Source organism: Lepus europaeus, chromosome 2, assembly GCF_033115175.1.
Source record: "Lepus europaeus isolate LE1 chromosome 2, mLepTim1.pri, whole genome shotgun sequence".
In the NCBI taxonomy this organism is placed as follows: Eukaryota; Metazoa; Chordata; class Mammalia; order Lagomorpha; family Leporidae; genus Lepus; species Lepus europaeus.
The window spans coordinates 174,472,313-174,488,010 of record NC_084828.1 but is presented as its reverse complement, the minus strand read 5'-3'; the positions used below and the strand labels follow the sequence as shown (position 1 = coordinate 174,488,010).

At 60.2% G+C, this 15,698-nt stretch overlaps 1 protein-coding gene across 6 annotated transcripts in view; it reads right to left on the bottom strand.

Annotated features, from left to right (window-relative positions):
* Window positions 1–476: 476 nt before the first annotated feature.
* XYLB (xylulokinase) overlaps window positions 477–15,698 on the bottom strand; it is a 45,661-nt gene continuing 30,439 nt past the window's right edge. For 2 of the 6 annotated variants that reach the window (XM_062216262.1, XM_062216282.1), the window contains 4 exons: window positions 12,698–12,756; window positions 10,894–10,981; window positions 9,151–9,245; window positions 7,384–8,477 (listed from right to left, as the gene is read on the bottom strand). In XM_062216262.1, coding sequence (XP_062072246.1) covers window positions 7,887–8,477; window positions 9,151–9,245; window positions 10,894–10,981; window positions 12,698–12,756 — 833 coding nt within the window. In that variant the 3' untranslated portion in view covers window positions 7,384–7,886. Of the gene's footprint in view, window positions 2,375–7,383; window positions 8,478–9,150; window positions 9,246–10,893; window positions 10,982–12,697; window positions 12,757–15,698 lie in introns of those variants that run through there. The other 4 variants (XM_062216251.1, XM_062216272.1, XM_062216290.1 and 1 more) reach the window with 3 other exon arrangements.

The window sequence follows — 15,698 nt, the reverse complement described above, 5'->3', positions numbered from 1 at the left end:
GCCAGGGCTGGGCCAGGCTGAAGTCAGGAACCAGGAACTCCATCTGGGTCTCCTACGTGGATGGCAGGGGACCAAGCACTTGGGGCACCACTTGCTGTCTCCCAGAAGGCACTTGCCAGAAGCTAGGTAAGAAATGGAGGGGCTGGGGCTGAACCCAGATACTCGGCTACGGGATGAGGTCGCCAAGTGGTGGCGTCACCTGCTCCGCCTGCTCCTGCACTTCTATCCCAGTGGTAACGCTATTTGTTCTATCCTATTACCTATGAGAGTATACATTTTATGCTGTTAATTCTCCTTTTCTTTAAAAACAAAAAAAGAGATGTATTTATTTATTTGAAAGTCAGAGTTAGAGAGAGAATCTTCCATCCACTGGTTCACTTTCCAGAGGGCCACAACAGCCAGGCCTGGGCCAGGCGGAAGCCAGGAGCCAGGGGCTTCATCTGGGTCTCCCACAAGGGTGTCAGGAACCCAAGCACTTGGCCATCTCCTGCTGCTTTCCCAGGTGCATTAGCAGGGAGCTGGGTTGGAAGTGGAGCAGCCGGGTCTTGAACCGGCAGCCATATGGGATGGCAGCAGCGCGAGTGACGCCTCCACCCACTACACCGCAGCGCCGGCCCCTGGGGAGAGTCCTAGATATTAACTCTGCTCCTTAGTCTTGTCTGCGAGAGCTCCAGCTTTTCCGCGGCGTCTCTTCCCCGCCCTCCTTGCCCTGTGCTTTCTGGCCTGTGTCTCACTCTACCCCACGTCCGCGGCGCCGTGGCAGAACTGCAGCCGTGTCTCTGTTCACCTGCGTATGCTTAGTCTCCTGTCTGTGATTTTATCTTTCCCAGGCTCGGTCACTTCTCGTCCCACGTATGCTTACTGCTGTTCCATTTTGATTCTGAGTTTTTGAATTTCTGATCTGTGGTGTTCTTCACAACCACAATCCTTTATCTTTTTAAAGATTTTCTTTTAATATTTATTTATTTATTGGAAAGGTGGAGTTACAGAGGCAGAGCGAGAGCAAGAGCGAGAGAGGTCTTCCATCCCTGGTTCTCTCCCCAGATGGCCACAAAGGCCAGAGCTGGACCGATCCGAAGCCAGGAGCCAGGAGCTTCCTCCTGGTCTCCCATGTGGGTGCAAGCATTAGGGCATCTTCTACTGTTTCCCGGGCCACAGCAGAGAGCTGGATCGGAAGTGGAGCAGCCGGGACTCAAACTGGCGCCCACAGGGGATGCCGGCACCACAAGTGAAAGCTTTACCTGCTACACAGGGTGCTGGTCCCTTTAAAGATTTTATTTATTCATTTGAAAGGCACAGTTACAGGGAGGGGGGAGACACAGAACTATCTCCCATCCACTGGTTCATGGCCCAAATGGCCACAATGGCCAGGGCTGGGCCAGGCCAAAGCCAGGAGCCAGGAGCTTCCTCTGGGTCTCCCACCTGGGTAGAAAGAGCCCAAGCACTTAAGGCATCTTCTACTGCTTTCCCAGGTGCATCAGCAGGAGCGGGATTGGAAGTGGAGCAGCCGCTACTTGAACCGGTGCCCACATGGGATGCTGGCACTGCTGGTGGAGGCTTGACCCATGGCGTCACCACTGGTCCCTGTTCCATAAAGCTCATGTTGGAATGCTGTGTGAGTCCTTCCTGTTGGTAGTGATGTCAGATGTCTCCACCAAGGAGCGCCTGTGTGGTGTAGGGGTGCTGTCCTCTGTGTGGTAGGGGCGCTGTCTCCCTGTGTGGTGACAGGGGCGCTGTGGCAGGGACTCAGCACCCTACAAATGCAAGAAGACGTTTCTCAGAGCAGCACAGACGTCCAAGCCAAACGAGAACTCCAGCACTTGGGCCATGCTCCCCGAGAAAGGGCACAGGGCCGGGAGGGAGCGGCCCCAGGTGATCCCGGGAACACAGCTGTCAGGCAGCCTGGGGCGGAGCAGGTGTTACACAGGTGGGTGTGGCGACAAGGTGAGGGCGAGAGAAGGGGTCAGGCTGAGGTCAGCAGGGGATGGGGGATCGTGGTCCCTCCCCCAGCTCTAATGCTGCCTCTGGAGGCTCCAAAGTCACAGTTCGCAGGGGGTCCATCCCAGATTCTGTTCTTCCTGGGACAAGAGAGGGAAGAGGGGCGCTCTCCTGGCTCGGGCACAGGCAGCTGTCCATCTCCAGGACCACGCGCCGAGGCCAGCTCCGGGCGGCCTGGAATCCACAGGGGCAAGCGGAGCCAGGCAGCGCAGGGACGAGGGGCCCTGCCACCCGGGGCCACATCTCCAAGTGGGATCCTGGGTCCAAGCAGACGGGGCCGGGGGTGCCTGGGCCCGGGAGCTCACTCTGCAGACCGTGCCTGGGACAAGATCCTTTGTTCAAGTTTGGCGTACCGGGGCAGGAGAGCCTCGTAGACCTGGAGGGGCAGAAAGAGTCGCTTAGACCGGGGGGCTGAGCTGGTCCATCGTCTGCGATTTGCCATTAAAACCAGAACGTCCCGTGCACCTCTCTTCTGACTTTAAAGGAAGTGGTGGCTGTCAAACCTGCAGCGTAAGATTTTGTGGGCCTGGACATCGGAGCAAACACTGAGTTTTGCTATCGAATCCACACCCGTGTAAAACGCCCTGGTGCGTGTACACAGAAGTGGCCGCGTCACGGCACACGTGGCCAAGGCTCACTTACAACTGGAAATGGGCTTCCTCGCGGCGCTCGGGGGCCCAGCTGGGGACCCCGTGATTCTGCTTCTGAGGCACTCTGCGGAGGGGTCTGCTCAGGCTCTGAGACCTCGGGGCCGGCCCCCTGCAGGGCTCGCCGACCGCAGACTGGCTGCCGCCCCCTCGTCACTGGGAGACCGCAGTCTGTCCGGCATTCCCGCAGCTCCCCAGGGAGGGTCTACCTCCCCCTCAGCCCCCGCCAGGTTGCAGCGCAGGTACAAGGGGCTGGGAGCCAGTGGCACAGGTGCGAGAGCCAGCTCGGCTTCCACACCTGGCGCCACGGGAGCGCGTGGTGAAGAGCCGGGCTGCCCGCTGGGTCCTCACGGCTTTCCCGGGCCAGAGGCAGCGTCCCAGGCAGAGGCCACTTTCACCTGAGCCACGTGCTGACAGGACACTCGCACTAGGTCTGCAGCAAACCCTGCTGGGAAGCTAACCACAGGTGCCACTCCGGGAACAGGAGAGGGGCGCTTTAACCCTGCACCCACCGGGTTACTGGCCGAAAGACTAGAACAACCGCTCTGGGAACACGGCTCATCAGCCAGGCAATCACACAGTCACTAAGAGTAATAGGCAGGGCTGGCACTGTGGCATAGCGGGTAAAGCCACCGCCTGCAGGGCTGGCATCCCATATGGGCGCTGGTTCACATCCCGGCTGCTCCACTTCCGATGCAACTCCCTGCTATGGCCTGGGAAAGCAGTAGAAGATGGCCCAAGTCCTTGGGCCCCTGCACCCACGTGGGAGACCTGGAAGAAGCTCCTGACTCCTGGCTTTGGATCAGCCCAGCTCCAGCCATTGAGGCCATTTGGGGAGTGAACCAGCGGATGGAAGACCTCTCTCTGCCTCTCTGTAATTCTGCCTCTCAAATAAATAATCTTTTTAAAAAAAGAAGTAGTAACAGGCATTTGTATTTTTAAAGCAGAGGCAGAGAAGAGAAAGAAGTCTTCCACGGCTTTCCCAGGCCACAGCAGAGAGCTGGATCGGAAGTGGAGCAGCTGGGACTTGAACTGGCACCCATATGGGATGCCAGCACTGCAGGTGGCGGCTTTACCCACTATGCCACAGTGCCATCCCCGGCATCTGTGTTTTTAAAGAATGAAAACCGATAGGTGGTAATCCAGAATTTTAAACAAAATAGTCAATGCTATCCAGCTCTCAGATAATGGCCTGGGAAGGCAGTGGAGGATGGTCCAAGTCCTGGGGCCCCTGCACCCATGTGGGAGACCCGGAGGAAGCTCCTGGCTCCTGGCTTCAGCATGGCTCAGCCCTGGCCGTTGCAGCCACCTAGAGAGTGAACCAGTGGATGGAAGATTCTCTCTCTAACTCTTTCAAAATAAATAAATCTAAAAAAAAAAAAAAAAAAAGAAAAAGAAAAAGAAACAAAGAAAGAAAAGAAACACCCAGGCCAAAAACCAACCAGGGAAGAAGGACCAGAAAAGAGGAGAACCTCACAGTGCCCACCACCTGTCTCTGGTGTTGGCCTGTGGCTCTAAGTGCTCCTGAGGCTCATGGCACGCCCTGGAGAATGGGAGAGCCCCGACTGACAGGCAGACGCCGCCGAACACCGAGGGACCCACAAGAAGGCCTTCTAGGAACTGCGTGCCCATCCCGCGCCTTCTCCACCGGCCCACTTGGCTCCAAAGCCAGCACTTTCATGCCGGAACAAGGGCCCACTCCTGGGGGCAGCCCTGCTGACCAGGATGGCCCCACAGGCCGGCCGGGCCAGAGGGAAGGGGCCTGCTGGCATCTGTGCCGCCTGTGAGGGCTGAGGGGACGACGCAGCCCTGACAGAGGACCACAGGGAGGGCCTTACGGCTGCCCGAGCCTGGACTGAACACTACAGAACCCAGGGACGGGGGTCTGGGGGTCCGGTCTGTCTGTCCACCTGAGCAGGAGAGGACACACCACCCCTGCCCGAGTTCTCAGGGGCCCTGCTGCTGGGGCCGCAGCAGGAAGGCAGGAGGCGGGGCCCGGCCTGCAAGTGGGTCATGGACGGCCACAGCCTGAAACGGCTGCAGCTGACCCGTGGGGCCCTGAGCTAGCAGTGACCTCAGCCACAGGGGAGGCAGGAAGACGGTGGACACACTCTGCGCAGAGCACCCGCCACGGGGGAGGCAGGAAGACGGTGGGACACACTCTGCGCAGCGCACCCACCACGGGGGAGGCAGGAAGACGGCGGACACACTCTGCGCAGATCACCCGCCACGGGGGAGGCAGGAAGACGGTGGACACACTCTGCGCAGATCACCCGCCACGGGGGAGGCAGGAAGACGGTGGACACACTCTGCGCAGATCACCCGCCACGGGGGAGGCAGGAAGACAGTGGACACACTCTGCACAGAGCACCCGCCACGGGGGAGGCAGGAAGACGGCGGACACACTCTGCACAGAGCACCTGCCACGGGGGAGGCAGGAAGACGGTGGACACACTCCGCACAGCGCACCTGCCACGGGGGAGGCAGGAAGACGGTGGGACACACTCTGCGCAGATCACCCGCCACGGGGGAGGCAGGAAGACAGTGGACACACTCTGCACAGAGCACCCGCCACGGGGGAGGCAGGAAGACGGTGGACACACTCCGCACAGCGCACCCGCCACGGGGGAGGCAGGAAGACGGTGGGACACACTCTGCGCAGATCACCCGCCACGGGGGAGGCAGGAAGACGGTGGACACACTCTGCGCAGAGCACCCGCCACGGGGGAGGCAGGAAGACGGTGGACACACTCTGCGCAGATCACCCGCCACGGGGGAGGCAGGAAGACGGTGGACACACTCCGCACAGAGCACCCGCCACGGGGGAGGCAGGAAGACGGTGGACACACTCTGCACAGCGCACCCGCCACGGGGGAGGCAGGAAGACGGTGGACACACTCTGCGCAGATCACCCGCCACGGGGGAGGCAGGAAGACGGTGGACACACTCTGCACAGAGCACCTGCCACGGGGGAGGCAGGAAGACGGTGGACACACTCCGCACAGCGCACCTGCCACGGGGGAGGCAGGAAGACGGTGGGACACACTCTGCGCAGATCACCCGCCACGGGGGAGGCAGGAAGACAGTGGACACACTCTGCACAGAGCACCCGCCACGGGGGAGGCAGGAAGACGGTGGACACACTCTGCACAGAGCACCCGCCACGGGGGAGGCAGGAAGACGGTGGACACACTCCGCACAGCGCACCCGCCACGGGGGAGGCAGGAAGACGGTGGGACACACTCTGCGCAGATCACCCGCCACGGGGGAGGCAGGAAGACGGTGGGACACACTCTGCGCAGAGCACCCGCCACGGGGGAGGCAGGAAGACGGTGGACACACTCCGCACAGCGCACCCGCCACGGGGGAGGCAGGAAGACGGTGGACACACTCCGCACAGCGCACCCGCCACGGGGGAGGCAGGAAGACGGTGGACACACTCTGCGCAGATCACCCGCCACGGGGGAGGCAGGAAGACGGTGGACACACTCCGCACAGAGCACCCGCCACGGGGGAGGCAGGAAGACGGTGGACACACTCTGCGCAGATCACCCGCCACGGGGGAGGCAGGAAGACGGTGGACACACTCCGCACAGAGCACCCGCCACGGGGGAGGCAGGAAGACGGTGGACACACTCTGCACAGAGCACCCGCCACGGGGGAGGCAGGAAGACGGTGGACACACTCCGCACAGCGCACCTGCCACGGGGGAGGCAGGAAGACGGTGGACACACTCCGCACAGCGCACCCACCACGGGGGAGGCAGGAAGACAGTGGACACACTCTGCACAGAGCACCCGCCACGGGGGAGGCAGGAAGACGGTGGACACACTCTGCACAGCGCACCCGCCACGGGGGAGGCAGGAAGACGGTGGACACACTCTGCGCAGCGCACCTGCCACGGGGGAGGCAGGAAGACAGTGGACACACTCTGCACAGAGCACCCGCCACGGGGGAGGCAGGAAGACGGTGGACACACTCTGCACAGAGCACCCGCCACGGGGGAGGCAGGAAGATGGTGGACACACTCTGCGCAGATCACCCGCCACGGGGGAGGCAGGAAGATGGTGGACACACTCTGCACAGCGCACCCGCCACGGGGGAGGCAGGAAGACGGTGGACACACTCTGCGCAGATCACCTGCCACGGGGGAGGCAGGAAGACGGTGGACACACTCTGCACAGCGCACCTGCCACGGGGGAGGCAGGGCCACCGTTAGCTGCCTAAGGCTTCCCCCACCACCTCCAGCTAGGCAGCCTCCTCCTGGAGAGGGAGAAGGAGCCAGACCCCACCCCAGCCTTTTAGACAATCAGTCTGCCGGGCTGGGGTTTGAGGCGCTGGGGGAACCAGTCTGCAGGGCTGGGGTTTGAGGGCGCTGGGGGAACCAGATCTGTTGCTTCTCTCCCAAGGGAGGAAGCAGTGTGTGAGCAGACACCCCCCCCCCCACCCAACACCTCTCTCTGGCCCTGCTTTTGAACAGCGACGTGAGGACGTGATTCCCAGAGGGGCCTGGCGCTCCCGTACCCCAGAGCACAGCCGGAGCGGCACTATCTGACCAGTGGCCGTGGCCACGCGCACCTCTGCATGCAGGGCACACGCCGAGGGGCTGGCCGCTCCGGCCAGTGCCGGCATCCCACCCAGAGTGCCGCCTGAGTCCCGGCTGCTCCCCCTCCAACCCAGCTCCCTGGGACATCAAACAAGTGAGTCTTAAAAACAGAAAGAACACCAAGAACTCTAAGTATAAAATGCACATCAAATTTCAAGAGTTTCATACAGAAAAGAGGAGAAATATCACATTAGTAACTTTTCTAATTAGTTACATTTTGAAATGACAATATTTTGGATAGATTGGAATTAATAGAACAGAAATTTTATCTGTTTATTTTAATTTACTCTTTTTACTCGTTTAGAAATAAGACCACCAGGGCCGGCGTTGTGCCGCAGTGGACTAAGCCGTTGCCTGCAGCACTGGCATCCCATTGGGCGCCAGTTTACTCCTGGCTGCTCCACTTCCAATCCAGCTCCCTGCTGATGAGCCTGGGAAAGCAGTGGAAGAGGGCCCAAGTGCCTCTGTCCTGGCCCAGGGCAGCTGTTGTAGCCAATTGAGGAGTAAAGCAGAGAGTGGAAGACCTCTCTCTTCCTTTTACTCTGCCATTCAAATAAACAAGCAAATACATATATGTATATACATATATATATTTTTTAAAGTAGGCAAGACAGGTGTGAGGTGTGCTGCTCAGGTCACGTGAAGGTCACAGGGTGAGGGAGGGCAGGGGTCAGAACCCGACGCCAAGCACCCTTTACCTCAATGCCGTCCTGGTCCTGCACAGAGTGGCCCCTCACACACAAGGACACACACAGAAGCTCGGTCACATCGTGGGGCTGGCTCGCCGTCACTGGGCAAGCATGAGCGCGCGCCTCTGAGAGCAGCTGGGAGCCCCTTCTCCCCGGCACCCCAGCGCGTGGTGGCCGCTGCCTCAGGCCACCTGTGCCGGGGCGTCTGTAGGGCCGAAGCACAGGCGCTGCTTCCCAGGCAGAGAACTGTGCGCAGGACAGCGCGGGAGCGGGCCGAGCGCGCGGGGCTGCTGCCGGCCCTTTATGAAGCTGGGAGTTCCTGGAGCTCGGGCCCCCGCGGCTGTCACACAGGCGCCGCACCTGGAACCGCCTGGCACCACTGTGCGTCGCTCTGGGGGAAGCTGAGGCTGCCTGACGCACGAGTAATAAAGGCTCCGTCCGACCCGGGAGTCTCGTGTCTTCTGCCTGCATCGCCGAAGCCACGCAGGTTCCCGGCAAGGCACAGCCGGCACCCCGCGCCAGGACTGCGAGAACCTTCTGCAGGGAGGCATGACGGGTGTGGTGGATGGGGCAGGCGCCACCCGGACTCCGCGTCAGGACTAAGCTGGGAGTGCTGCCAGGGCTCAGTCCACGGCCCGGGGTGGGGGTGGGGCACTCCTGTTCCAGAGTCTGCCTCGCCCCACCCAGGGCAGCTGGCAAGCACTTCCCCACCCTGGCTGAGGTCACGCGGGAGCTCGCCGCCTGCCTCGCCTCTGCCCAGTCCTGCCGCCTCCCTTCTCCCACAGCTTGGGTGCACACAGCACCCCACGTCCTCGCCCACCCCTCGGACTCTGGAGAACCCCCTACGACACGAGGGGTCTGCCTCCCCAGCGGTTTCCTGGGCAGGGAGACTGCACCGCTCCCGTGGGTCTGGACCTGGGAGGTGAGTGCTAGAAACGCAGCCCGTCTCAGGCTCCAGTGCCCGAGTCTGTGGGGGCTCCTGAGAACTCGGAGCCGTGAGGCCGCACCTGCTACCTAGCAGCTCCAGGCTGCCACGTCAGCAGCGTCGGAGAGCTCTGTTCTGGATCGTTTTTAAAAAGCAGGATGTCCCCTTTAGTTGGGCACATGGAGTTCAATGTGGATAACAAAGAAAAACTTCACTTCTTGGGGAAAAAAATAACTGAATTGGCTTCCTAGAACGCAAGGGTGGTGACGTCGGCCGGTGTCTCACCTGAGAGGCCCCGGGGTGCGGGGTGGCAGCCAGTCTGGGACTCGGGGCCAGCTTCACAACGTCTTCAAAGGCCACGTCTGTGCCGCCTGCAAGGCCTAGGAGGCAAAGGCCCCTTCGTGTCAGCACTCGCAGCCCCAGATGGCACCGATGACCCGCTGGGGCAGAGAAGTGGTCTTGTTCCTATTTAAAGGCCATCGTCTGCTGCTTTCCCAGAAGCCGAGCAGCCAGGACTGGAGCCGGCGCTCTGCTACGGGATGCTGGCACTGCAGGCCCGACTTAATCCCTTGTACCACAACACTGGCCCGCATAAAATGTTCTTGAATTGGATTTTCTCCAGTACTCATCTGGGTTGTGTATTCCAACAAAACCAGCTACAGAGACAGTGAGAGGAAGAGAGAGAGAGAGAGAGAGAAAGAGAGAGAGAGAGAGAGAGACATCTTCTATCCAATGGTTTACTCCCCAGATGGCCACAACAGCCCGGCCTGAGTCAGGCCAAAGCCAGAAGCCAGGAGCCTGTTCCAGGTCTCCCATGTGGGTGTGCTTGGGCCACTCTTCACTGCTTTTTCGAGACCACTAGCAGGGAGCTCCAGCAGAAGTGGAGCAGCCAGGACACAAATTGGTACCCATATGGGATGCTGGTATTGCTGGTGGTAGCTTAACTCACTACACCACAGCACCAGCCCCTTCACTTCCAATCCAGCTACTGTGCCTGGGAAGGCAACAGAAGACAGCCAGAGTGTGTGGGCCCCTGAACCCAAGGGGAAGATCCAGGTAGAGTTCTGGGCTCCTGGCTTCAGCCTGGCTCCATCTGCGCCACTGCAGCTATCTGGGGAATGAGCCACTGGATGGAAGATTTCTCTCTATCTGAGTGTCTCTCTCTCTATCACTCTGCCTTTCAAATAATAAATCTAAACAAGAAGGAAAAGAAAAACCTCAGAGGTTAGCACCAATAAGAGCTGATGTTATAAAATGTAATTTAATGTGGAAATGAATTCCCAAGCGATCTTGATATGGGAGGTGGCGTGAGGCAGGGAGAGGTGGGTGGGTGGGGGTGGGGGAGTAAGAGGTTAATTGTTAAGAGAAAGGGTTGTTCCCTGATTAATTCTCAATATTAACAGAAACACGTTTCAATAGCTAAGCTGAAGAGTTTAGGGCGAGCGGGTAAAGGACAGAACTACGCGAGACAAAGCACACGCCCTGGAGGCACACGTGTGCCCTAGGCACAGCTGAAGGGGTGCTGGGCGGGCAGAGGCCAGGGTAGGCTGAGCACCGCAGCAGGACACCCCGAGGCCTGCACTCCCTCCACAACTCGCCCGCACTGGGCATCGCAGGGGGCCCCCGCGGAGCTGTCCAGGGTCCTGGCCTGCGCGGGTGGGAAGCCGTGAGCTTGGTCCCAGCCTCCTGCTCTGGCTAAAACGACAGCGCTGGGCTCGCTGCAGCTCTCCTGCCCCCTCAGACCACACAGCCAGGCCTGTCACCTGCCACGTGTGGTCTACCTGCCGGCAGCATGCCCCAGTCCTTCCAGGGTCCTCTTACTGAGTTAGCCCTAACCAGACCTCGCTCAGCCATGGCCCAGGTTCCCTCTCCCCACTTCAAGTAGAGAACAGAGGGACAGAGGCCATGTGTTGGTTCTGGCTTGGTGGGAGAGAGCCAAATGAAGCGAAAGCCCCCAGGACTCCCACCCCAGCCCAGCCAGTATCCCAGCCACCCCCAGATCCAGGTGCCCCTCACCCGTCAACCTACCGTGAAAAGCTCGGTACGCAGAGCCCACACAGGCCGAGTTGGCCGTGTCTGTGATGTAGACAGGGGCACCGAACACGTCCGCGAGCACCTGGGAGGCACATGGAGGCTCTCAAGCACTGGGCGGTTGCTCAGAGGGCACGTGGGCAGGTGGGCACGTGGGCACAGGGGCAGGTGGGCACATGGGCACAGGGGCAGGTGGGCATGTGGGCACAGGGGCATGTGGGCAGGTGGGCACAGGGGCATGTGGGCAGGTGAGCACGTGGGCAGGTGGGCGTGCATGTGCCAGGCTCTCCGGCATCCCCGGCACCCCTCCAGCGCGGCCTCCACAGGAGCAGACCTCCGGCGCTGACAGAGGCCGGCCACCCAGGAATGATGATGCACTCTGGCAGTTTGACGCAGAAACTAAACTGCGTGACTGGAGGACCTCACTTAGAAAAGACCCAGGGACGCCTGGCTGACCGCTGGTGTCACTGTAGGTCCTGCTGATTGCCCACCTAGATCGTTGGCACCAGCCCCCTGTGCACCCCACAGTGGCACTGTGGAGTCATGGGGGCGGGGGGGACAGAGCCAGAGGAGACCAGAGTGCGGGCCTACGACGGCAGGTTTGCCGTGCGGCAGGCAGGCAGCTTCCACCTGACTCCAGAGGCCAGAGGGCTGTTCAAGCAGAACCCCGTGGACGTGAGGGGAACAGCAGACCCCATGGGCGTGGGGGGAACAGCAGAACCCCGTGGACGTGGGGGGAACAGCAGAACCCCCGTGGACGTGGGGGGAACAGCAGAACCCCGTGGGCGTGGGGGGAACAGCAGAACCCCGTGGGCGTGGGGGGAACAGCAGAACCCCGTGGGCGTGGGGGGAACAGCAGAACCCCGTGGGCGTGGGGGGAACAGTAGAACCCCGTGGACGTGGGGGGAACAGCAGAACCCCGTGGACGTGGAGGGAACAGCAAACCCCATGGACGTGGGGGGAACAGCAGAACCCCGTGGACGTGGGGGGAACAGCAGAACCCCCGTGGACGTGGGGGGAACAGCAGAACCCCCGTGGACGTGGGGGGAACAGCAGAACCCCGTGGAGGTGGGGGGAACAGCAGAACCCCGTGGGTGTGGGGGGAACAGCAGAACCCCGTGGAGGTGGGGGGAACAGCAGAACCCCGTGGAGGTGGGGGGAACAGCAGAACCCCGTGGGTGTGGGGGGAACAGCAGAACCCCGTGGGTGTGGGGGGAACAGCAGAACCCCGTGGACGTGGGGGGAACAGCAGAACCCCGTGGACGTGGGGGGAAGAGCAGAACCCCGTGGACGTGGGGGGAACAGCAGAACCCCGTGGGTGTGGGGGAACAGCAGAACCCCGTGGGTGTGGGGGGAACAGAACCCCGTGGGTGTGGGGGGAACAGCAGAACCCCGTGGGTGTGGGGGGAACAGCAGAACCCCGTGGGTGTGGGGGGAACAGCCGAACCCCCGTGGGTGTGGGGGGAAGAGCAGAACCCCGTGGACGTGGGGGGAACAGCAGAACCCCGTGGGTGTGGGGGGAACAGCAGAACCCCGTGGGTGTGGGGGGAACAGCAGAACCCCGTGGGTGTGGGGGGAACAGCAGAACCCCCGTGGACGTGGGGGGAACAGCAGAACCCCGTGGACGTGGGGGGAAGAGCAGAACCCCGTGGACGTGGGGGGAACAGCAGAACCCCGTGGGTGTGGGGGAACAGCAGAACCCCGTGGACGTGGCACAGAACCTGCTCACTGTGGGAAGCGTGGGACGGAGGCAACCCCTCCCGCCGAGCCTCTGCCTCTCAGATGGGGCTATCACACCTACCTGGAGCAGGTCTCTGTTGTGAGAGGCCCCGCCTGTGGCCAAAATCTTTGTCTTGGGCACTGCAAGGGAAGTGAGAAAGATGAGTGGATGTGGCCATTCCCCAAGGGCAGACACAGGGCCATTTCCCAGCATTCCTCGGTCTCGGGGCCATCGCCCCCTCAGACATGCAGCCACGCCTGTCACCTGTCACATGTGGTCTGCTTCTGAGGCACCACCCACCCACCAGACTGTTTGTTGTTATTCTTTTATATATATATATATATATATATATATATATATATATATATAATTTATTTGACAGGCAGAGTTAGGCAGTGAGAGAGACAGAGAGAAAGATCTTCCCTCCGTTGGCTCACTCCCCAAATGGCCACTATAGACGGCGCTGTGCCGATCTGAAGCCAGGAGCCAGGTGCTTCTCCTGGTCTCCCATGCGGGTGCAGGGCCCAAGCACTTGGGCCATCCTCCACTGCCCTCCCGGGCCACAGCAGAGAGCTGGCCTGGAAGAGGAGCAACCGGGACAGAACCCGGCACCCATATGGGATGCCGGCACCGCAGGCGGAGGATCAGCCAAGTGAGCCACGGCGCCAGCCCCTGTTGTTATTCTTAACAAAGACCCCGACAACCCAGGAACAGAGGGGACTCCCTTAAGTTATCAAGGCCATATGTTCAAAATGCGCTGCAAACCTCATGTTTTGTTAAGTCAGAAACACAACTACTGGCCGCAGGTAACGTGGCAGGTGAAGGCGCCAGGCCGTATCAGCGCGCCGGCTCAAGTCCTGGCTACTTCACCTCCAACCCAGCTTCCTGCTCCTGTGCACCCCGGCTGGCAGCCAATGACAGTTCAAATGCTTGGGCCTCTGTCCCCTGGGCGGGAGGTGGGGATGGAGCTCCCGGCTCCTGGCTTCAACCTGGCCCAGCCCTGGCTATTGTAGGCATTTAGAAAGTGAACACAGATGGGGCCGGTGCTGTGGCGCAGCGGGTTAACACCCTGGCCTGCAGTGCTGGCATCCCATATGGGCGCCGGTTCTAGTCCTGGCTGCTCCTCTTCCAATCCAGCTCTCTGCTATGGCCTGGGAAAGCAGCAGAAGATGGCCCAAATCCTTGGGCCCCTGAGCCCAAGTGAGAGACCTGGAAGAAGCTCCTGGCTCCTGGCTTCGGATCGGCCAATTGGGGAGTGAACCAACGGATGGAAGACCTCTCTCTCTCTCTCTCTCTCTCTCTCTCTCTCTCTGCCTCTCTATAACTCTGCCTTTCAAATAAATAAAACTTAAAAAAGAGAGAGAGAGAGAGAAGAGAATAAAACCATCCTTATTGGCAGACCAAAGCTATCAACTTAGAAAAATTAAGTAAGCATGCAAACTATTTATGGGAAAATAAAGAGCGCAGCTAAGACAATGTTCAAGGAGAAAGGAAGGGGAGGACTGTGGTGCTGGCATTAAGACACTGCTCTGGGCTGGACTGTCCCCACACCCAGACCCACACGTCAAAGTCCTAAGCCCCGGTATGGCCGAGCGTGTGTGTATTAGAACACACAGTAAACCACGGTGGAGACCGACGGCCTCACAAGCAGAGAGGCCAGCACGGTGACACAGGCGGGACACGGGAGGGCCCTGCGAGCCACGGAGAGGCTCCTGAAGCCAGCCAGCCCCACACCAGGGCCTCAGACCTGCAGCCCGCGGGACTGGGAGAGGACAAGTCGCTGCTGCTGAAGCCACTCCAGTGGAGGCACTGTCACCACAGTCCTCGCCAACCGGCGCAGCTACACAGCAGAACCACCGTCCCCAGAACCGTCGTCTGTCCCGAGGACAGACCAGCAGACAGGGCAGTGGGCAAGGGGGCGGGGAGATGCCTGCACGGACAGGAACTTGACCAGTGCTAAAAAGGGGACACGACACGGATGGGAGAAAGCAATGCCCAGGGGACAGCGTTGGGAACACCAGGTGGATGCAGGGGGAGAAACCGCACAGATCCCCACCCTCGCCATCCCCAAGACTGCGCGTCAAGGCAGCGAATGCAAAACCAGCACAGAACAGAAGGAAATGCAAAACTACACTGCTGCGACACCAGAGTAAGGAAAAAACCTCTTTCCTTCTTAAAAACATGACGTGTAAGGCAAAAAATTAAGGGTCTTAATTTCATCAAAATTCTGTTCAATTGCTGACACTCTAGGAGATCGACAGACAAATGAGAGACTTTTGCAACACAGAAAACCGCCAAGGACAAAATCCTCAAAGTATGTAAGAAACTGCAGCAGCTCAGTAAGAAAGAAACTCAACAGGGAAACCGGATAGAAACAGCCAAGGACAGAGGAAGAAGTCAAGGTCACAGAGCAGTCTGCTCATTATTGCTTTTTTCATTTACTTCTTTACTTGAAAGGTAGAGTTATAAAGAGAGAAAGAGGGAGAGAGAGATCTTCCATCTGCTGGGTCACTCCCCGACTGGCTGCAAAGGCCAGGGCTGGGCCAGGCCATCCGGGTCTCCCACGTCGGTGTCAGGGGCCCACGTTCCTGCGCCGTCCGCTGCAGCTTTCCCGGGTGTTTTGGCCGGGACTTGAGCTCTGATACGGGCTGTGGGTATGGGCGTCACACTCGCAGCCTACCCAGCTGTGCTACAATGCCAGCCCCGGCGACAGAGTTAAAGGGAGTGAGCGCTAAGTATTGGCTGTGGCGTGGGAAACCGCTGCTCTGGAGAAAGCGGGAGGCCCGGGTCCAGCTGCCAGCTCCTCACGCTGAGCAGCCGCGGCACCTGACCTCAGTGATACGGCTGTCCAGGCGGAGCCTGGCCGCTCCCTGGGGACGGAGCCTTGGGGGCTGAGGGCGCGCAGGGGGGCGTGAAGCAGCACAGAACGCAGACTTGGAGACAGCCGTGGAAAGCAGCTCCGTCATCAGCAGGAGGCTGGATTCGGCTTCCACCCGGAATCACCCCGCTCACCTTGGCGCCTGCAGCCTTCGGGGAAGACCTGGGTGAGCAGCACAGCCAGCGCTCAGAGCCCCAGGCTGCC